Source organism: Apodemus sylvaticus, chromosome 13, assembly GCF_947179515.1.
Source record: "Apodemus sylvaticus chromosome 13, mApoSyl1.1, whole genome shotgun sequence".
Lineage (NCBI taxonomy): Eukaryota > Metazoa > Chordata > Mammalia > Rodentia > Muridae > Apodemus > Apodemus sylvaticus.
In genome coordinates, this window is record NC_067484.1 from 16,567,754 (window position 1) to 16,590,146 (window position 22,393).

Consider the following 22,393-nt stretch of genomic DNA (forward strand, 5'->3'; position numbering starts at 1 on the left):
GAGAGAGAGAGAGAGAGAATCTCTCAGGTGACAGTAGATGCTGGCGAGGATCTAGAGAAAGAAGACACTCCTCCATTGTTGGAGGGATTGCAAGCTGGTATAACCACTCTGGAAATCTGTCTGGCAGTTCCTCAGAAAATTGGACATAGTATTACCTGAGGACCCAGCTATACCACTCCTGGGTATATATCCAAAAGATTCTCCAACATATAACAAAGACACATGCTCTACTATGCTCATAGCAGGCTTATTTGTAATAGCCAGAAGTTAGAAAAAACCCAGATGTCCCTCAACAGAGGAATGGATACAGAAAATGTGGTACATTTACACAATGGAGTACTACTCAGCTACTAAAAACAATGAATTCATTAAATTCTTAGGCAAATGGATGGAACTAGAAAATATCATCCTTAGTGAGGTAACCCAATCACAAAATAACACACATGGTATGTACTCACTGATAAGTGGATATTAGCCCAGAAGCTTGGAATACCCAAGATTCAATTCATAGACCACATGAAGCTCAAGAAGAAGGAAGAATTTTGTTGAGTATTTTTGCATCGATATTCATAAGGGAAATTGGTCTAAACTTCTCTTTCTTTGTTGGATCTTTGTGTGGTTTTGGTATCAGCGAAATTGTGATTTCATAGAAAACTGGACATGATACTATCAGAGGACCCTGTTATACCACTCCCGGGCATATACCCAGAGGATTCCCTTGCATGTAATAAGGACACATGCCCCACTATGTTCATAGCAGCCCTATTTATAATAGCCAGAAGCTGGAAAGAACCCAGATGTCCCTCAACAGAGGAATGGATACAAAAACTGGTATATTACACTATGAAATACTACTCAGCTATTAAAAACAATGAATTTATGAAATTATTAGGCAAATGGGTGGGACTGGAAAATATCATCCTAAGTGAGGTAACCCAATCACAAAAGAACACACATGGTATGCACTCACTGATAAGTGGATATTAGCCCAGAAGCTTGGCATACCCAAGACACAATGCACACAACAAATGATGCCCAAGAAGAAGGAAGGAGAGGCCCCTGATCCTGGAAAGGCTCGATGTAGCAGTGTAGGGGGATAACAAGACAGGGAAGCAGGAGGGGGTTGATTGGGGAACAGGGGGAGAGAAGATGGCTTATGGGCTTTCGGGGAGGAAAGGGGAAATCATTTGAAATATAAATAAAGAATATATCGAATTAAAGAAAAAAGAAGACCAAAGTGTGGGTGCTTCACTTCTTCTTAGAAAGGTAAACAAAATACAAGAGCAAAAAAGGAGACAAAGTGTAGAGACTGAGGAAGGGGCATCCAGAGACTGCCCCACCTGGGGATCCATCCCATATACCCAGTCACCAAACCCAGACACTACTGTAGATGCCAACAAGTGCTGGCTGACAGGAGCCTGATATGGCTGTCTCCTGAGAGGCCCTGCCAGAACCTGACAGATACAGAGGCTTTGAGGCCTCTATGCTCAGGTTCCACCCAGCGCAGATGAGACCTTCCTCCCGGATGCCTGCAGGGCGTCGGCTGCCTTCTGATCTAGATGTAGAACTCTCAGCTCCTTTTCCAGCACCATGTCTGCGTACATGCTGCCATGCTTCCCGCCATGCTGGTAATGGACTGAACCTCTGAAATTGTAAGCCAGCCCCACATAAATGTCATAGCGTTGCCTTGGTTATGGTGTCTCTTCACAGCAATGAAACCCTAAGACTACCCAGGTCCTCTCACACTTGTGATGTACACACCCATCCTTTTCCTTCAGTAGCTGTGCCAAGTGCACATGTGTGCATGAGCTGCACACGTGCAGATGGAGAGCAAGGTTGTACTACCAAGTGTTCTCTTGTCACATCCAATTTAAGGACATCTTGAGGGTGCCAGACACTGAGTTCCCCTTTATGTAGGGAATCAAGAACAACTCCATATGGGACCGTCCATGGCCAGTGAGGAAAGTGAAACTGTTTTCCCCTGACAGGGTCTCACTATATAAGCCAGATGACCAGACTTGCCTCAGAACCAGAGATCTGCCCACTTCTGCCTCCCAAGTGCTAGCGTTAAAGGCTTGCATCACAGGCTTGCATCACCATGCTCAGCTATACTATTTTTTTTTAATTTATTTTATGTATATGAGTACACTGTAGCTGTACTGATGGTTGTGAGCCATGTAACTACAGATGTGCGCTGTCACACCTGGCTTCAGGATTTCTTCATTCTTTTTTTTTTAAGATTTATTTTATGTATATGAGTACATGTATGTATATGATGGTTGTGAGCCAATATGTGGCTGCTGGGAATTTGAATTCAGGACCTCTGCTTGCTCTGGGAGGCCCCGCTCCCTCAGGCTTAAAGATTTATTTATTGCTATATCTAAGTACACTGTAGCTGTCTTCAGATCTCATTACGGATGGTGGTGAGCCACCGTGCAGTTGCTGGGATTTGAACTCAGGACCTTTGGAAGAGCAGTCAGGGCTCTTAACCACTGAGCCATCTCTCCAGCTCCTATACTATTCTTTTGATGGGCAAAATCGTGCTAGGCATTACATCACAGATCTGCATGTGAATTTACCTTTGTAAGCTAGGAACTCTGAATACTACCTCTATCACCAAGCTGCATCCCAAGCCCAGACTCATGTTTTGGCTCATTTGACGAGTGCATTTATTTGTAGGTAAGACATCTGCTTCACTCCTGAGTTTTCATCATGGGTCAGTGTATGAACATCAGAAGGTACTGCCAACCTATCAGGTGTCCAGTGAGTGGCCACCACTGCATACTATGGGGACAAATGAGACAGAGGTACCTTGCCTGGGTCAGCTAGGAGCTTGTCCAGTGTCAGCTCCTCATAGGCTGACATTTCTCTTCTTAGTTTGTGTTCAGAGAGATGAGCGGGTAGACCCAGGTCCCTCCACACCAGGTCCCTCCACGCCAGGAAGAGAAGAAACAAGAGGAAACTGACTGACGTAGATAAGAGGACTTGTACTGTGTGGGAGAACCCTGCCTCCTTAGGAAGCATGACACAGACCCAATCTGAGGAAGAACAGAGGGCTACGAACTGAAGCGCAGCTCCAGACAACTGCTATCTTTGTAGCTGTGTTTTGAGCTCAGCAGACTAGCCTCGTCCAGAAGCAGGAGTGCATACACCTGAATTACAGTGCTATTTTATATGCTGAGTAAGATTAACACTGGATCTTCTTACCATGACCTTATTTGGAGTGATCATCATACGTAATCAGTTACGATGAGGTCATACAGAAGTGAGGTGGACCCCCAGGCAATATGGATGGTGTTCGTATAACTAGGGGATATTTTGAGATTGACATACACATGATACACACGACTCGTAAGGGAAACGGCCAAGACTGGGATAACGTGTCCTCAGGCCAAGGTTCACCAAGGACTGCCAATAGCCTCCAGAGCCAAGGGGCTACTGCAGATGGCCCACATGGAACCCAGAGGACAGCCTCAAGTGGCACCTAGAGCACAGACGCCACAGGCTCACACCTCGAGAACTGCACAGCTGAAATGTCTCTGCTGGAAGCACCCAGGCTGCAGTAGTTTGCTTGACAGCTCTAGCATCCACTGGAAGATACAAAGCCTGACAGCCTCACAGGACAAACGCTGATTTCACTCCAGAGTAAAGACATTAGTATCAGTAAAGCACACTGCAGATTCTGACTGTTCCTTCACCATATTTATTTGCTTCAGGTAGTTAAGGCCCTGTAACCCTCATCTCAAGGATTCTCCAGCTCTACAGCACTGCTCTGCTGCAGCCATTTCCAGAAGCTATGAGAGCAGAATATTTCTGTGTGGAAGAGGCTTCCAGTGTCCTTTGCACAGCCTGAGGGCAGTGCTCAGTATCTGTACTTTGTAGAATAGTCTTTGGGAGACACCACCAGACCCCGGCCTTTACGGGCTCCACGGTACACGGTTTCTATGATGTCAACCATTTCTTGTTTGTCTTCCATAGCCCAGTTGATCTTGTTGTTGTTGCCAGTGCCCAAATCAATCATGATATGTTTGTTTCTGAAAGAGAAAAGAGGAGCAATGCTCACAGAGAGAACCCCACAAGCACGCCTGTTCTCTCTGCTGTTCTAAGCATCTGTAATGTCATTTAAGAGCACAGATCATCCAAAGAGACCACAGTTCAAAACGCAATAAAGACAAACACTAAATATCATTTTCTCGACATGCAATGCAGCAGCCACACACCCTTGCTGCACTCTTGTGTATTTTTGGTGCATTCGCTTATACATATAATTTAGTTCTTTTGAGACAGGGTCTCTCTACATAGCTCTGATTGTCCTGGAACTCAAACTCAGAGATCCCATTGCCTCTGCCTCCCGAGGGCTGAACTGAGGGCATGCACCACCGTGTCCTGCAAGTGTGCGTTTGTGTCTTAGAATGATGACTGTGGCCAAACTGAGAAGCAAACAACCCTGAGTCACTTGTCCTTCAGAGGATAGGCCTTTTCCCCACTCAGGAACCTGCATTTACACTTTCTGAATAAAGATAGTAACCCCTGCTGCACTTGCATGAACTTTTCCACGTTTCTAAAGACCTGTTTATAGTAGTCTAATTTGTCACTCCTACGGATCACACATTGGCTTCCACTGTAGCCCATGAGCACGCTTCACTGGTTCTGAGAGCAGTGAAAAGGTTAGTCTGATGTGACTTCTCAGTGTCAAACACTCGCTCCCAGGGGAACACTGCATGTCCTCAGTCAGCCCAGGAACAGGGCAGACACCTACATGTCCTCTCATACACACACAGCAGCCCTGCTGGGCTCCATGACTCGCTCTCTTTGTGAGCATACTGGACACGATTAGTCCTTTATATACCTGGAGGCCTTGTGTGATGCAGACAGGCTTCAGTCAGTTATATCTCTGGAAAGGCTTTTGTAGAGAGGAGCCTGGCTTCTCTTACTGTGTCACAGTCCTAGAAGGAAAGCCTTGCAGGGGCTCAGGGCATGCTGGCACACAAACTGACTACTCTTGACTCTTGCTCTAGAACTTTGGGTCACGGAAGGAAGAGGACGTTTGTCTTCTTTTCTGAGCCCAGCAGATAGTGTCCTAATGACCTCCAAGACACCAGCTCTGTCCCCATCCATGTACACACTGCTCCCTGCATCCTCCTTGTATGCCCATCACTGTATCTCTAGGATGGGCCCCTCTGTCCCACGTGAAGTAAGGTCCTTGTTCCTCACAAGGAGGAAAAGGGGCTTTGGTTGCATACTGGGAACTACTGTGCCCTACAGTTGTATGAAAAACATAACCTGCTGGTGATGAACTTGTTTTTTTAGCAGAAGAGATTTCCAAACAAGTGCTGCCTGCTTTCTCAGGAAAAGGAGCTGAGAGGACTGGGCACAAGACCATTAGCGAGAAGATTACATTCCCAGCTTCTCCAGATAATGAGCTGCTGAAGGCCTGGCATGATCCCTGGCCAGCATTCAGACAGAGGAGATAAGGTGGGTGTGTCTCCCAAGGGTGAGTGGCCCTCCCAACCACTAGGAGGCTTCTGGACTGGGACCATCATTTCCTACTTCTCATCAGGAATCACCCAGTGGCAGATAGCTCCTGTTTAATTCAGACCCTCAAACTGTGAAGGGCAGAGAGGACTGTGGAGAGAAGAGAAGGGTCCCCAGAGGCAGGTCAAATCTGTTTAGCTACAAACATCAGTCATGAAGGGGACTTGGTTAGATCCCTTCCCGGAGGGAGCGTGCAGCTAGGAGGGTAATAGAAAGTCTTATTAAAGCGTGCTGGCCCTGCATGGTGTGTGTGCAGGTGTAGGGGTGTTAGGGGTGGACAGGGGAAGAGGTTCCCTGTTTCTGCCCAATTCCTCTGAGCTAGACCTGCTGGAAGCGTCGCCACTTATGTCTTCAGCCTCACAGGTAACAACTTCACAAGGAAGGGGTCACTCTGTAGACGTCAGACCATGCTGACTGGATGATCTAGACATGAGGACTGTAAACTGCTGGTTCCAAGAGTGGGATCTCAAGGGGCCTTGGAAACCTTGGAGAGGTCCTGGTTTGCTTAAGAGAAGGATACTCTCAAAGAGTAATAGACAAAATTCTAAAATACCCGCCGTGACCCCGTGATCCCAGCTGTGAGTGCACAGGCCGTTGCAGGCACGAGTGGAGACCCTCAGCAGCTGGCCGTAAAGGGAGACTCGTGGATTACCCAGCTCACACTAACCTCACCCTCCCTCTAAGAAGGACAGCTGCAAGACAGAGAATTATTGTACCAAAAGGACTCACTGTGACAGACAAAGGCTACTGCCTTCCTCAGGCAGAGGAGCCTGTCAGAGCAGAGTGTCCCACCAATAGCAGTAAGAAGAAAAGCCTCAGACACCAGAACGGGACTGCAGGCATTACTCAGTCTACAGGCCACACCTGAGATACCTTGCTTACCTTCACCCCAGAGCTGTGAGTTCACAAAGGAGAGACAACTTACACCGTTATAAATCTGTATATAAGATCAGACACACAGCCCCGCTCATCAATTTGGACATTACTTTTGGAATTCTAGGACTATATACCAACTTTAGTAATTACAGGAAAAACTTTTGATGAGCAGAGCCAGTTTAACATGAGATGCCCTTCCAAATCGCCGTCACACAACCTCGGAGCTGATCACACAACCTCGGAGCTGACCACACAACCTCGGAGCTGACCACACAACCTCGGAGCTGACCACACAACCTCGGAGCTGACCACACAACCTCGACCACCACACAACCTCGGAGCTGACCACACAACCTCGACCGACATCATGCACTCAGCAAAGCTGCTAAGTTCAGGCTTTCTTACTGGATGTTTTCAAAGGACACCACATAAAGTCAGTGATAATATCTAGCAAGTGAAACTGTATTTCAAAAGAGTTGTTCATCAGCAGATTTTATTCGAAGGCATTTTAAGTGCCAGAAAGAATGTCTTCCATTTAATTATATTCCACACCCGTTTCTGGACAGTTTTTCAAAAGAGTTATTTGTTATTGAGTGAATGTTAAACTGGAATTGGTACTTTATAACTATTTAAAGATTCACACTGACTGCCTTGTGGTAAAACTGCACAACTGACTTCCTCCTGAACAGAGGTCTGTCCCAACGCCCTTCCAAAGAGGCAGGACTCCATGTGCGCAGCAGCTTTCAGACAACATACCTGAAGAAGAACATGACAGTGCACGGGTCATACAGCTCATACATCTTGTTGAAGTCAGGCACTTCTGTGATGTCCACAAGATAAATGACTGCAAAATTCTTAACCTGGAAAGAGATTTTAAAACCTGAAGTAAGAGATCAAATTGGTTTCATTTTAAAAGTAAATTAAAGCAAAAACAAAACTGTGTAACTGGATATTTTTTTCATTTTTTTAAAAATGATTTATTTATTATTATATTTAAGTACACTGTAGCTGTCCTCAGACACTCCAGAAGAAGGTGTCAGATCTCTTTAACCATGGTTGTGAGCCACCATGTGGTTGCTAGGACTTGAACTCAGGACTTTTGGAGAGCAGTCAGTGCTCTTAACTGCTGAGCCATCTCTCCAGCCTTGGGTATTTTTTTTTTTCAAAACAGTTACTAAATATTTATCCCACAGAGCTGAGGAAGGAAACCCACACAGTCCTGCCACGGTTCTGACCAATGCTACCGACAGCTCGCTCTGACATTTCCAAGTCACTTAAGAACTAAACTTGTCTCTGGTACCAGGTCACTAAAGCCTTGCAGGAAATGCCCACAGCCCTCTCGCCTGCCTATCAATGAGCCAGTTTATAAGGTTTTATAAGTTTGTACGTTGTACATTAAACAAGCTTATCAAATCCACTCTCCCCTGATTGTTTCAATGCTTGCACACTAATAGTTATTATTCCACATGCTAAATTTTCTATAATTTATTATAATTTTCTATAATTTTCAAGTCCAAATTTGTTTAGAAAACCTTTTTAAAAAGACTAAAAGCACCCTAAATCCCATTGCTGTTAATATTTTTGCTAAATTCTCCCCTACCTTTTTCCTATATATATTCTAAAAGCACTGCACTTTAACCAAAAATGGTCATACTGTGTTCTGCTTCCATTACAGGCATTCCTGTACACCTAAGACTACTCTTGGCTGCCTGTCAGTCATTAGAGGGCTAGACTGTGTTGGAGCCCTCTTTGGTTATTTCCTTGCTGAGTTCCTAAGAGCATCAATCATTCCACTATGCATACTGACTTTAAATTTATGTATACACTTCCTAAGGATAAACCTTAAAACAACCTTAGACAGAGTGTAAAGTGTTCCTTAAAAATGCTCTGTGCACTTTATAAAGGCACGACTTAGACATGTGATATGCCCCAAGAGTCTTAATTCCTAACCCCCAACCTGAGATGTGACTCTAGGAGGGTCACTACAGATGAAGTTAGTCAGGGTCCACATGAGGTTAGGGCCAGGAGGGGGGTTCCAAATCCATGAATGCTCTCTGTTTACAGGGACAAGGCCACATAACAGCTACTGGGACCAGAACTGATGATGTGGATACAAGCTGAAGACACCAGCGAAGAAAGCTCACCAGCACCAGGAGCAACCAACCAACCAACAAACCAACCCATCTATTTCTCAATTTTCCTTTAAGAAAGCTTATACATATTACCATGGGTATGTGTGTGGATGCAGGACATGCATGCCCAGCATTGCACACAGGTGGAGGGCGTTAGGAGGCAGTTTTCTCCTTTCACCATGGAAATGTTCCCAGGACTGAATCCAGGTTATCAGGCTTATGTGACAAATACTCTTACCATCTTGCTATATACCCACCCTCCTTATTCCTTGACATATTATATATTATAATATTATATATATAACTATACTCAATAGTAATATATATTATTATAGTCAAAAGAATCTTAGCAGGCTGCCCTTAGAGATTGTTAAGTCACTAGCTGGCACAAGGTCATACTAGAACATATTTCCAAGCCCGACTCCATGTTCTTTCCTAAGCAGCTTTAATATCCCTGAGGTGTCAATATTGTTGACTTGGTATCACTTTCCTTAGCTGAAGACTAAAGATCACACCACACTAAAGGCTCTTGCTATCAAGCCTGACAACCTCAGGACAAGGCTACAAGATAAAGGGAAATCAACTATGGTGCACACACACACACACACACACACAGAGAGACAGAGACAGAGACACAGACTGTTCACCTTAGGTTTGTCTGAGATAGGATCTTATTACACATATAGCCCAGGATGACCTCACATCTGCGCCGTAGTCCAAGGGGATCTTGAAGTTGTGATCCTTATGCTTCTGAGCACAGGGATTACAGATGTGTACCGCCCTCGCCGAGCTTTTAATACCTCTGTGCTTTTTCCCCTTTTGCGACACTGGATTCAACCCAGGGCCTCATGCCTCCTGGGTAAGCATATTACCACAGTCTTGATCTCTGGCTTCTTATATTTTAAAATAGGGTCTCATTAAATTTCCCTGTCTGGCTTTGAACTTATGTTATAACCCAGTCATGTCCTCTTGCTCTGCCCCCCCCACCCCCCACCCCCACCAAGTTCTGAAATGGCAGGCACTGGCCATTACACCCATTTCCTTTACTTTTTAATGGCTATTTTTTTTAAAGGTTTATTTATTTTATGTATATGAGTACACTCACTGTAGCTGTCTTCAGACACCAGAAGAGGGCATTGGATCCCATTACAGATGGTTGTGAGCCACCATGTGGTTGCTGAGAATTCAACTAAGGACCTCTGGAAGTGCAGTCATTGCTCTTAACCGCTCTCCAGAATGGCTAACATTCTTAGAACCTATCAGTTGAGCTGGCAGAGCACTTAGTGAGAGTGTTTGCTACGTGTGCAGAGGCCTAGGTTCAAGCCCGCGTGTTCCCCTCCAAGCTACCTGCAAAAAAAAGAGCACTCACCTTTCATGTAGGCCAGTGGAGCAGTTGCCTTATGCAATGCCCTGGATTGGATTTCCAGAACCTCAAGAACAACAAACCCCACCTAGAAATCCACTCTAGAAACTACTAACTCCCCCAGCCCCCATCTCACACTCACCTTAGTTGGATCTCAGTTCACTGAACAGGTATTTCTGAAACTCTGCTTTCCCACCATATCTATGCTGAAGTCATTAGCCTGGTCCTTAGGAAACACATTCCATTCTGGTATTATTTTAAAATAAGCTAACTCACAGCAGACGATGCAGCCATGGAAGCATCAGATTAGAAGAGGCTGTGTTCCAGTTTCTGTTCAACGTGCCCAGGATCATACAGTTTTGTACCAACGCACAACCATTTAAATATGGGGCATTTAGCTGCCAGGGAGAGCACCTCAATAAACGCCAACCTGCTTGAAGACACAAATGTGTCTCCTGTCTTCAGGTTTGGTCTGACCCATCATCATTAGACAAAGACTCCATCTCACACACACACACACACACACACACACACACACACACACACACACACACTGTATACATTTTCAGGGCAGATTGGCTCAAAGTGTCTAAGAAGCTACACATACAAGGAACTTCTTGGTCATGAATTCTAATTCTTTCAACAGTCTGAGACCTTATCAGTGTTTCACTCACCAAGAATTTAGGGCTCAAAGCCCCAGGGGAAACAGCAGGACTGAAACCGCATCCAGGTGCCCCAGATGCCTCTGGATGAGAATTCCTGAGCTGAGTCATGAGGAAACTGTTCTGCCTGAGGAGGCAGAAGCAGAACTGTGGAGGGTGGGAGTCATTCAGTAGAGAGAGCTCTACCTATAAAGACAGACATAGCCGGGCAGTAGTCCCACCTTTAATCCCAGCACTGGGAGGCAGAGGCAGGCAGATCTCTTGAGTTGGAGGCCAACCTGGTCTACAAAATAAGTTCTAGGGTAGGCTACGCAAAGAATCTCTTGTTTTAAAATAAAACAAAACAAAAAAAGAAAAAAAAAAAAAAGACATACACAAGACAGCAGTTAAATCTAGCTGCTGCATGAGAAAGCAGAATCAGGAACCTCTTCTTGGAGGGCCTATTTACAAGGCCCTAGGCACAGCCAGTCTTTGACATCCAAGAAAGGCACCTAAGGATGGCTGTTAGGTACTGCTCGGGGTGAACTTGAGGCTAGGCTGGGGAAGACCACCTCACGGCTACCGTCTGCTTCCACCCAGCCCTAAGCACAGGTGTTGATGCTGGGACCTCAGTGTTAGTGTAGAAGCCCTTTCCAGGGAAAAGCCTGAGAGGCAGTAGTCACCGCACAACAGGAAACCTGCCAGAGACGCAGCCAATGCTTAGCACGTGTGAGGCCCAAACTACCCTCACACACCCCATCAACACCTTATCACACACCTCACACACCTTATCAACAAGGAGGCACCTGAAACTGAAGTCAGATGAGGACTAAAGAGCGAGCTCCGTGACTGCCTCCTGGGCAACACAGGGGAGAAGCTGCTTCCAAAGCGCCCGCCGAGGAAGGAAGGAGGGCCCTGGCTGACAAGACAGGAAGTGACTATTAGGTGGGTAGGGAAGGAAGTGTCCTGCAGCCTTCACTGGCTATGGATGAAAGGTCGCGTGCCAGACAGCTGTTCTTCCTACAGGGCGCTGAGGAGAGGGCTAAGGTGGAAACACCACAAACCAAAACCCAGTTTCCTGGCAAGCGTTGGGCTAAGACAAGACCTTGCCTTGTAGTCCTGGCAGGCCCAGGACTTCCTGTGCAGATCAGACTACCTTAAACTCCAGATCTGCCTGCCTCCAGCTCTAGGGAGCTGGGATCAAGGGGGTGCTGAACCCTAGCTTCATCTGCCCATTTCTCACAGCCTGCCGACATCTTCAGTGCCATAAAGTAGAAATACTCATTTCATATGCCTTACAACAAAGCTAAAATTAAAATAAATTATTAATAATGCAAAGACTAACCTACCTTCTACAAAATTAACTACCAATCCAATGGAAGGTCAGAATGAGGATTATTTTGATCATTTATAGCCAACGAGCCTCTCCAGTCCCCAACATTTAGAAATAGGTAAGAGGAATCATGTTCTCTCAAAAACAAAAACCTCGGCTGTTTTAGAACTCTTCAGCCCAACCCGATGCCCCATAATGTAGAATGTGTCGTCTCCGCAGAGATGCCCTTGAGACTAAACCCAAAAGCACGAGGTAAGGCCAATGAATACCCACAACAAATGTGTACTCCTTTTTATGGTTTTATTTTTTCAGGTTAGAGATTGCAATTTAATTTCTGTGTATTCTTTCCTCAGATCTACAAATTCTGGGTGTGTATTAGTCCAACCTCTATCACCTTCTCCCACTGGTAAGGGAACACTCTTCCTCAAGAAAGGGCGGGGCCAGGCAAGGCATGGGCAGTTTCCACAGAAAGCAGAGTAGGAAACTTCCCCAGACAGGGGCAGAGGGCACGAGGACTAACTTGATGATTCTGCCTACTCCCAAATTAAAAAAAAAAAAAAAAAAAAAGCAAACAAACAAACAAACAAAAAAACCCCAAAACCCAGATAACTAATAGCAAAGGCTGAAAGCTGGGGAATCTTCTCGAGTTGTCCCCACTTCTTGTTGGCATTCCAGGCGGAAAACCGCAGGATACACACAATCAGAACAGTACTGCACCGAAGCTGACAGCAGCATGAAGAGGCCAAGAAAGGGGCTGCACGGCAGTCCTCGGGCACCCTTGGCCTCTGCACAGCAGGTTCTGTGTCCGGGTGTGCCTCCGTGAGCACACAGGCTCTGCAGGTGGCTGCTAAGCTTTGAAGGGAGAGCCATTCAGGTCACCGGGAGACAAGCCCAGGGCAGGGAGGGGTTCCCAAGAAAACGACGTGGTTAAAATACAAGGACCTGGAGTGCTCGGGCAGGCTCTAGGCGGACCCCAAGGTCTGCAAGCTGTCTTGGATGTCAGTGGTGTCTTTGCTGTCACTGCCACTGTCACCTCCAGCCAGGTTCTCCTGCTGACAGGCCTCTTCAGAACCAGGAAGTGTGCTACCCTGATTCTCCTTGGAACCCAGAACTACGTATTTGCCTTTCTTCAGCACCAGCTGCCGTCTCAGCTCATCGGCCATCTGTGAGAGATCGCGCTTCATGGCATATGCATCTTCTCCATCTGCATAGTACTTGGGCTCCACCTCACTGACCTGGAAGTTGAGGGTGTTGGAATACAGGTGCAACGCTGCTCGGTTGCTCTTCCTGACGTGCAGGGACACATACTTAGCGCTGAAGTTCTCAATCATGGCCCGGGAGGCCTGGTCCATCAGCTTCTGGGCCAGGCCAAGGCGCCGGTGGGAACGTTTCACAGCCAGCGAGGTGATGTGTCCATGAGGGACATCATCGGGGTCCTCTTCCATCTTGGCCAGCACATAGCCCACAATCTTGCCGTCCTCATCCTCGGCAATGTAGGAGAGCTGAGGCCACGAGAGGCCGTGGTAGAAGTAGTACTTCATCTGGTAGTTCTCGGGCAGGCAGAGCAGGTTGCAGTGCTGCATGTTCATCAGGTCATCTGGCCGAGCCCGGCGGATGTTCATATTGGCGGCAGATAGGCCTGAGACTCCGCACAATCAGAAAGGAGGCCACAGAGCACAAGCGACACCAGCACCGTTTGCCTCGAGGAATTGACACAAAGGTGTATTTCAAAACTCAAGAAACACAGCACTGTCATTACAAATGTATCTCTGAAGAGTATCGATTATCAGATAGTCCTGGTTAAACAGCCTTAATGCAACTAAATAACCTTAATTTTGTACTCATGCTTTGAGATGCTCTTATCCAACAAGACCCTGCAGTCTTGGCAAAGAGCGCAACCCTTCTAGTGAGGATGGGATCCACACAGTGCAGGAGCTAGACGAGAAGGTACTAGCACAGCACAGGCTCCCTGGCCCCTGCTAACTTCTGAGCCACATTGGTTCTATCTGCACCAGCTGTGTGTGCAAAGTACCTCAAGAGGGGCTGCCTGGGCTCAGGCTCATGTAGATAATATATAGGTCAGCAGCACGGTTTCTGTTACTGTCCATCCAGTTATCAATTTGCAGCTCACTAAAAATTCCAACTGTTTTATAGAAAAAAACTGAGATTAAAGTGGATGTCCACTACTTTTTTCCTCCAGTAACCATTTTGAAAATCTAAAACGAAATGGAAAAATACTGCTTTGTATATGTCCAGTTGATTTATCTCCCACAGCTATGGAACTTTAGAAAGCATGGGCAACAGTACAATCCTTACTGTCTTATACAAGACAGGCTCCCTATTATTCTTTAAAAGCCCTATGAACATTATTTGTCTACATAGTTTTCTAAAGTTTTATCATGTATGCATGATGTATGTGTGGAACATACATGCCATTACATATGTGTGGAGGTCAGAGAGCAAACAAGGGAACCGGCTCTTTCCTTATTTTGGTGTGGAATCTGCAGTAATGCCTCCATCTGGTGAGCGGCCTCACCAGCCACAATGTTTCTTTCAGAAAATACCATCACATTTCAATATATCCTTGAAGATATTAAATGCCATTGGTAGGGGGTTTTTAGTCTACAAACACACTCACCATTTTTGCATGTCACAGCACTAAGGGAATACTGATCTCTAAAAGCACTTTTGTGACAAAGTATATTCCTAGCCCACCAGAAAAAAGATCACAGGTACATGAATCATCTTTCTTCAAATCTGCATGAAATCATTCTGCAGAGCATGTACTCAGTAAGCTCTACTCTTACTCCATGTGCTCCCTACCTCCCGTCTTCCTCAAGTATGTAACTCAGTAACTGCAGCATCACTGGGGCTGCGCGCCGCAGGAGGAGGCAGCACACTGAGATAATGCACCTATTTTAGAACAGGGCCGCTCAAGTCCAGCCTGAACACACGACTTTTACTCACTTTAAAACAGCTGGGATATCCAAACAGGACTCATACAAGATGAGGAACATCTCCCACTATCTTCCATTTCTGCGAAGGGAGATTTTTAAATAGTTATACTGTTCTTTATACTAAAATCTTAAATTTCAAAAATGTATGTTGAATGTTCCCTGGAGTTTCTAAAATTATAAATGTATATTTTGCCATTATACTAAGAAAGTAGAATAATAATAGTGATTTTAATGCATTTCAAACTTATATTTTTAATAGCTATACTAAAGCATAGTATTAAAAGTTTATTAAGGATATGGAAGAGATTGTTCAGTGGCTAAAGAGCTTGTAGAACCCAAGCTCAGATCCCCAGAATCCACATAAATAACAAAGACATATGGCCGTAATTCTAGTCCTAGAAGATGGAAGACAGGGAATCCCAAGAGCAAGCTGACTAGCCAGCAGAGCCTCACTGGCAAACTCTAGTGTCACGACCCCGCCTCCGTGACTAACTAGGTGAAGAGGGACTGGGGATGGCACAGGGCACTGCCTAGATGCCAGCACCGCAGGGTTAGTAAGAGGGGCAAGGGGGAGTGATTAAGAATGTAATCACAGTTTTTGAACAAATGAAAAAAGCAACTTAAAAGACTCAAGAAAATATTTTCAAAGAAGACTAAGAAACCCAACAGCAAATACAGCATCTGTCTAGTAAGTGGGATGGCAGGCGCTGTCTGCACCTGATACAGCAGCAGTGTAAAAACAAGAGAACAGGCATGGGAAAAGCTTAAGTTCTGTTTAGCTGGGGAAAGCCAAGGGCCTCAGACATGGCCATCCTGACAGGAAACCCCACCTGACGCTGCTCAAAGCACCTTCAGGTCAAAATAATTAAAGGACACCTGTCCCCAACTAAAGCGGACTCAACAGTGAACTTGCTGGTAGTTAATGCCTCAGTGAATCTGTGTTTGCCTTTGTCTGAGGGACCCAATCACCTCATTTGTACCTCTAGCCTGACTGGCAGGACAGCCTGCACGAGAGAGAAGTGATGCCCTCCTTACCCCCCCCCCCAGCCACACCCTCAGGCCGGCACTGTCCTGGAATCCAAGAGGAACAGGGCAGCCGGCTGGCTGAAAAGCACTGTTCAGCCATGACCACGTGGAGAGAGGGAGGAGTGTGAAGAGAGCACTGCTCTGAAGCTAACCTCCCCTGAGGAGCTCTGGAATGCCCTGGAGGCCTCTTTAATAAGGATTTCTGGGCCTTAGCCCAGACCAACAGAGTTCCTGAGACTCACTCAAGAAGCACTCCCAAAGACACCTCACCTGTGACAGCTGGATGTCCTCCCCGGTTCTCTCCTAAACATGAACGTGGAAAGCAAGCAACCAACCAACCAGCCAGCCAGCCAGCCAGCCAACCGAAAGCCAAATAACATTGCTTTTCCTGCATCTTACTCCTGAGCATTTCTCTGGTATGGCGAGTGTAGCTCAGTGGCAGAGCGCCTGACCCTGGCCTCACAGTTCAAGTAAATAAAGTAACAACCTTGTGCCAGAATTCATTTGAAAGATAAGAATTACTTTAAGTTACCGTGTGTTAGCATTTGTCTGCGAGGTCTAAAGACATGCAGACCCCTGTTCCAGGGCTACGTAGAGAGGTCCTGTCTCAAATAAATAAGGAAGAAAAGAATATTCAAATTTACTTATGGAATTGTAGCACTAAATATTACTGTCTTTGAATCATCAAAAAAACTAAGCCATCCTAAAACTGTTCTCAGGAGAGTGCAACTCCTAATCCTGTATCAGTGCCTGACAATTACACTTCTACTGTCAAAAGTACTGCCACCCAGCTTATAAATACGGAAAACTAAGAACACCAGCTCTACCAAAATACAACTCTGCTTTCTCCCTAACACTTTTATATGAATAACTGCAAGCTACAAATCAAGTAACTTACAAAGTGCTTGGAGGTCCACACCAATCATCCCAGGACTTGTGAGGAGACAGGAAGAATGAAAAAAATGTTCAAGGTCTGCCTCGTCTACATCGTGAATCCGTTTTCCCACTCTCCCCAAAGAGGGGGGGGGGGGACGACTAAAAAGTTTACCATGGTATTAACCTAAAAGTCTGCTTCATAAGTACAATACATTCTTAAAGTACCAAGAAAAGGCCATTACTGTTAAACTAAGCTGCTAAAGTAAGCTACAACAACGCCCAACAAAGCTTGCAAAGTCATTCTATTCACTACACACACACACACACCGCGCGCTATACACTCTTCTTGAGACTGAGTCTTATATAGTTTCGACTGGCCTGGAACTCAAAATGATCAGTTCTAGAGTGCCTCAGCTTCTAGAGTGCTAGGATTAAATGCATATGCCACCGCACCTGGCCCTAGTAAATTCTTTTAAAAACACAGTGGTGCCCTGTGATCCCAGAACTCTAAGAGACTGAAGCAGCGAGTTCAAGGTCCGTCTGATATTCAAGACCTATCTCAGAACAACCCCCTTCCGTAATCACAAAAACAAAATTTATCATCACAGTGAGCCTCCTTATTTTAGGAGGAAGATCATACTTTTTTTTTCTAATTTTAAAAAACTCTAACCATTTCTGGCACAAACGAGTACATGAACCCTGTCTCTTTGTGGGTCCTTGGTCTAAATCGAACACAGGACTCAGGCTTGAATCCCGCGTCCAAACCGCCCAGCGGGGCCCAGCAGGGCGAACACTGCACATGCGTTACCTTTTCGGCGATGCTGTACAGAACCTCGTCCATCTTCATGCAAGTGGGGTCCCAGTCGTGTCCGAAACGAATGACGACCACGCGGTCCTCCTCCGAAAGGATGGCCTGGTCTACCTGCCAGCCATTGTGCAGATGCGGAAGCATGTACGACATCTTGAATGCGCCTGCGCGGCCGGACGCCGCGAGTTAGCTGTGGGTAGAAAAAGCAGAAGTCGCGACCCCATCCGGACCCCAAGAACCCGACCTGCACCCCGGACTCTCTGCCTAGGGCCCCACTGCAAACCCGCAGGCCACCGCCGCCCCAGACCTCCACTACCCGCCCGGGCCCGAGGCCCACAAAGGGCCTCGGCTCGCACCAGAACCACATCCCCGAACCTCCACCTCCGCAGGGGCCATACCCGGGCAGCCCTTGCCCCACGGGGGCACACCAGACCACCTCTAACCTCGTGTGAGCCCACGCGGCCCGACCACCGGGTCCTCCACTCAGCACCAGCGCCTTCCGCGCCGTCACGCGCTGACGCTTTCCAGCGCTGCTGCGCAGGCGCACGCCGGCGTCATGCGCATGCGCGGGGAGGAGTCGGTCGGCCTCCCGCTCTCCTGATCGCCGCCAAGCGTCCAAGGCCCGCTGCACCGGATCGAGCAAGTAGTCACCGAGTGCAACGTGATCGCCTTCTTGGCGGCTCAGTGCCTCTGCCAAGGGATTCCCGAGTTTTATCTCGAGCCCAGCCATGTTAGCAAGTGCTCCAAAGCCTAATCGACATTCAGGCGTCTCCATCTCGTAACGCGCCTCCTGTTGTAGGGTGGAGTTTGCCCCTATTTTTATTTTTATTTTTTTATTGTGCTGAGAAATATGACAAGTCTTTGGCCAAACTTGAGCCATGTTCCTGATCTTTTACATAGGCCTATTTATGCATTCTTCTGTAAAATATCTTAAAGCATCATCAGACACTCCTGGGTATGATCAAATTTTTGGACCTGTACCTTACCCTAAAAGTCAGATCTCCTTGGCTTCAGCCATTATCCTTCTAATTACTCTTTCACAGATCCATCCCTCTTCCCCCACAATGTTCCACAGTTGGTAGTTGAATACATTTTCCGCCCTACAAGATCAAGGTTGCAGTGTTCCTGAATCATCTTAGGCTATTACAAGTAGGAATGATTTTCTTTAATCTCTCTCTCTCTCTCTCTCTCTCTCTCTCTCTCTCTCTCTCTCTCTCTCTCTCTCTCTCCCCCTCCCTCCCTCCCCCCCCTTGTGTGTGTGTGTGTGTGTGTGTGTGTGTAAGTTTGCCACTTTAACACTGGCATTAAGTCTATTGTATAACCATCACCACTATCCATCTACTGATAAAAATTAGAAATTAAAAAGCAGCAGCTGGAGAGATGACCTCAAAATGAAAACCATTTGTGGCTCTTCATGAAGACCCAGGTTCTGGGGCTAGAGAGTTGGCTCCGCAGTTCCAGAGACCAGGTTCAATTCCCAGACCCATATGGTGGCTCGAAACTCTGTAATTCCAAGATCTGACACCCTTACACGACATGCGTGCAAGCCAAACACCAGTGCACACAAAATAAAACAAGACCCAGCTTCAATTTCCAGCACTCATTTGTCAGCGGACAAACGTCCATAACTCCGGTCCCAGGGGATTCAGGTTCCTCTTCTGGTCTTTTCAGACACAAGGCACAAAACGGTGCACTTACACATACGTGCAGGCAAAACATTCATACACATAAAATAAATCTTTTTTCTTAAGTTCAAGTTCATCCTTGTGCTACATAGTATGTTTGAGGCCAGTCAGAGGTGTATAAAATCCTGTCTCAAAAGTAAATAAAAATATTAGTAAATATTATTTATTGACATATGCTGTACATTACTCTAAATATCACACAGGTAGGGGCAGAGAACTGGAACTGAGACTACAATCAAATTCTAGGAAAAGGTCACTATAAGAAGAAGAAGCAATTGTTTCCCATTTCCTTACTCCTGCAATTTAAGGCAATCATTGATCTATATTCTGCTTGTAGATTGACCTATTTTGGACATTTCAATAAATGGAATTGTCTATAGTTCTGCCTAGCTGGCTGTGATGGTTTGTATATGTTTGGCTCTGTTGGAGTAGGTGTGTCACTGTGGGTATGAGCTTTAAGACCCTCATCCTAACTGGAAGTCAGTATTCTGCAAGCAGCCTTCAGATGAAGATGTAGAACTCTCAGCTCCTCCTGCACCATGCCTGCCTGGATGCTGCCATGCTCCCATCTTGATGATAATCTACTGAACCTCTGAACCTGTAAGCCAGCCCCAATTAAATGTTGTCCTTATATAAGAGTAGCCTTGGTTATGGTGTCTGTTCACAGCAGTAAAAGCCTAACTTAGGCAGTGGCTTATCAAGTTTAGATTGTATCATGTTCTAAAGTTCCACACATCAGTATTTCCTCTTAGTTTCTTTTAATATTCAATTAACACAGACACACCATTCTGTGCTATTTCTACATTGGTTCATTGGGATTGAGGTTCCTCCCCCCCTTTATTAAAAACAGATCCTTTTCTCCTCGAAGTCTATTTCCAGATTACAGTTTGCTCTTTCTGTCTTCTTCCCAGTCCCTTCCCACCTCCCTCCCATCAGCATCTATGCCCTTTCTTCTTTTCTGTCTCTCATTAGAAAAGAACGGGCTTCTAAGAGATACTGTAACAAAATAAAACATAAGGTAAAACAAAAACAGTCACACCGAAGAAGCTGGACATGAAAACGAGCAGAAAGAAAAGATCCCAAGAGAAGGCACAAGGATCAGAGACTCGCGTATTCACACACTCAGAAATCTCATGAAAACACTACCCTGAAAGCCGTGATACATATATACACAGAGGACCCAGTGCACACCCAGACCCATGCAGGGTCTTCATGCTGCTCAGTCTCTGAGTGTATATGAGCTTGGCTCATGTTGATTTAGAGAATCTTGTTTTCTTGGTGTCCCCATCCTCTCTGTATATGGTCATGCCTTCTGCTTTCTCAAGTCTGCCTAGCTTTCTTGGAGGCTTTGACACCTCTACAGAAGGATGCCCAGATTTAATCGCTGGCCCTGTATTGTTAGCAGGTGCTTCAAAGCACAGCCAGGACCCAAATGTCCCCAACTTGTCACACACCTCGTATTGTGTGGGGTGGTGGTTGCCTCTAAACTACTTCATTTTGTGTAAAACAGTGATCAAGGCCATGGCTTGCGCCAGATGATGACATTTTCAAAGCAAATAAAGAACGGCAGGGTGGACTTTGAGTCTTATTTTTGTGTGCACATAGATACCAAAAACTACCTGGCACCAACTATAAAGCAAAGACTAATAAATAACATTTCTATAACTAAAAAAGAGATTAGATGCAAAGTTATCGAAGTACATTGGTAATGGGCAAAGTGACGTATTAAAACTGTCTCAGAAAAGCCAGGCCTAAGAACTAGTTTGTAGCACCCCTGAATTGAACCCTGTAACAACAACAACAACAAAAAATACATCTGCAATCATGATAGCAATGGCTCCAGCCCCATCAGCATGTCCCTGGGAGACCCATTCATCAAGGTGTCAGAAGATAAAAGAAATTTGACTGCCTTCATCCTGCTTTTTGATACCTTGTGGGCCCCGGAGACTCATTAGTGCTTTTTAGCAAAAGCAGCATCTACATGCCCGCTATAAAGCAAAATCGTCAGCCCCACCTCTCCAAGAGGACCCCAGTTATGTGTCACCTCACCATGCCCCATATTCACTTTCATACTTTTGAGCAAGTTTGATCAAAAGTTATCTTTTGATCTCCTTGTATTTATGCTAGATGGTGAGTTTAGATGGAACAATTTAGTGTAGAGTTTAACTAAATCCATTTTCCAGTCATTTTTCACTGATATAATATCTTAAGACTGAAACTTTATCTCAAACTTCCAATACAGTTGATCACCACTATCCATGTGGTATATTTATATGCAAGAGTTATAGCATATACTAACATGCCTACAATACAATTTACTTTCATCACAGAATAGGCTATTAAGATTAGTAAAGGGGCTGGAGAGATAGTACTGCTCTTCCGAATGTCCTGAGTTCAAATCCCAGCAACCACATGGTGGCTCACGACCATCCGTAATGAAATTTGACGTCTTCTTCTGGGGTGTCTGAAGACAGCTACAGTATACTTACGTATAATAAATAAATCTTTTTTTTAAAAAAAAAGATTTGCAAAGGATTTTCTTTTTTCTTTTTCTTTTCCTATTTATTTATTTATTTATTTATTGAGATCTTAGGCTGTAGCTCAAGGTGGCCCTTAAAGGAATCCCTTTTCCTCAGTCTCCCAACTATTGGGATTGCACAAATGAGCCAGCACAAATGGTTACAGTCATGGTCTATACCTCTCTCACAGAACTAACATTCATCTATTTACCATATGTTACTACAGACAAATGTTGACACATCTGGCTATGATTTTGGGGATGGGGGGAGTTCCAAATTAGTTTGGACTGTGGGGATGTGACAGCCAGCCCTAACCAGATGGCACTGCCTGCCCAGAAATGAAGTGCTCTATCTCAGTCATTAGAGTGCTCAGACTCAAGTAATAATTTGCACAGGTCCCGCATGATGGCTAAAGACACTTACTGTGGAGCCAGGCAACCCTTGAGACCTGTTGCTCCGAGATGCCTGGAAGCTCCTAGTGGACTGCAGGCAAGAGAAGACTAGGACAACAGGTTGTGAGGCACCAACAGCTGCCCTTGCCTCTGTAAGACCTGCTCATTGCTGTGGAGAGGAATGGAATGCTCTTTGTTTGTTTTGAGACAGGGTTTCTCTCCATAGCCCTGGCAGTCCTGGAACTCGCAC

General features: G+C 45.7%; 2 protein-coding genes across 7 annotated transcripts; both read right to left on the reverse strand.

Annotated features, from left to right (window-relative positions):
• Positions 1-3,687: 3,687 nt before the first annotated feature.
• Txnl4a (thioredoxin like 4A) lies at positions 3,688-18,094 on the reverse strand. Of its 6 annotated transcripts, none has more exons than XM_052155389.1 (4): positions 17,991-18,094; positions 17,548-17,737; positions 7,168-7,271; positions 3,688-4,034 (listed from the first exon to the last, which is right to left on the reverse strand). In XM_052155389.1, the coding sequence occupies exons 2-4, from the start codon at positions 17,698-17,700 to the stop codon at positions 3,863-3,865; spliced, it is 429 nt and encodes a 142-aa protein (XP_052011349.1). In that variant the 5' UTR covers positions 17,701-17,737; positions 17,991-18,094; the 3' UTR covers positions 3,688-3,862. The 6 variants fall into 6 exon arrangements, with proteins under 6 accessions (XP_052011349.1, XP_052011350.1, XP_052011352.1 ...); XM_052155390.1 differs by having other exon boundaries at positions 17,946-18,094; XM_052155394.1 differs by lacking the exon at positions 3,688-4,034 and adding an exon at positions 14,848-14,916.
• Positions 12,164-13,502, reverse strand: LOC127663711 (N-alpha-acetyltransferase 11-like). Its single transcript, XM_052155388.1, has one exon. The coding sequence runs from the start codon at positions 13,500-13,502 to the stop codon at positions 12,843-12,845; it is 660 nt and encodes a 219-aa protein (XP_052011348.1). The 3' UTR covers positions 12,164-12,842.
• Positions 18,095-22,393: the final 4,299 nt, after the last annotated feature.

Excerpts from the sequence above, each read along its gene's own strand:
- LOC127663711 (XM_052155388.1), bottom strand. The coding sequence starts at position 13,502 with ATGAACATCCGCCGGGCTCGGCCAGATGACCTGATGAACATGCAGCAC.
- Txnl4a (XM_052155389.1), bottom strand. The coding sequence starts at position 17,700 with ATGTCGTACATGCTTCCGCATCTGCACAATGGCTGGCAGGTAGACCAG. Across the intron at positions 7,272-17,547 it reads TGTACAGCATCGCCGAAAAG|GTTAAGAATTTTGCAGTCAT; the intron begins GTAACGCATGTG and ends ATCTCTTTCCAG. Across the intron at positions 4,035-7,167 it reads ACTGTCATGTTCTTCTTCAG|AAACAAACATATCATGATTG; the intron begins GTATGTTGTCTG and ends TTTCTCTTTCAG.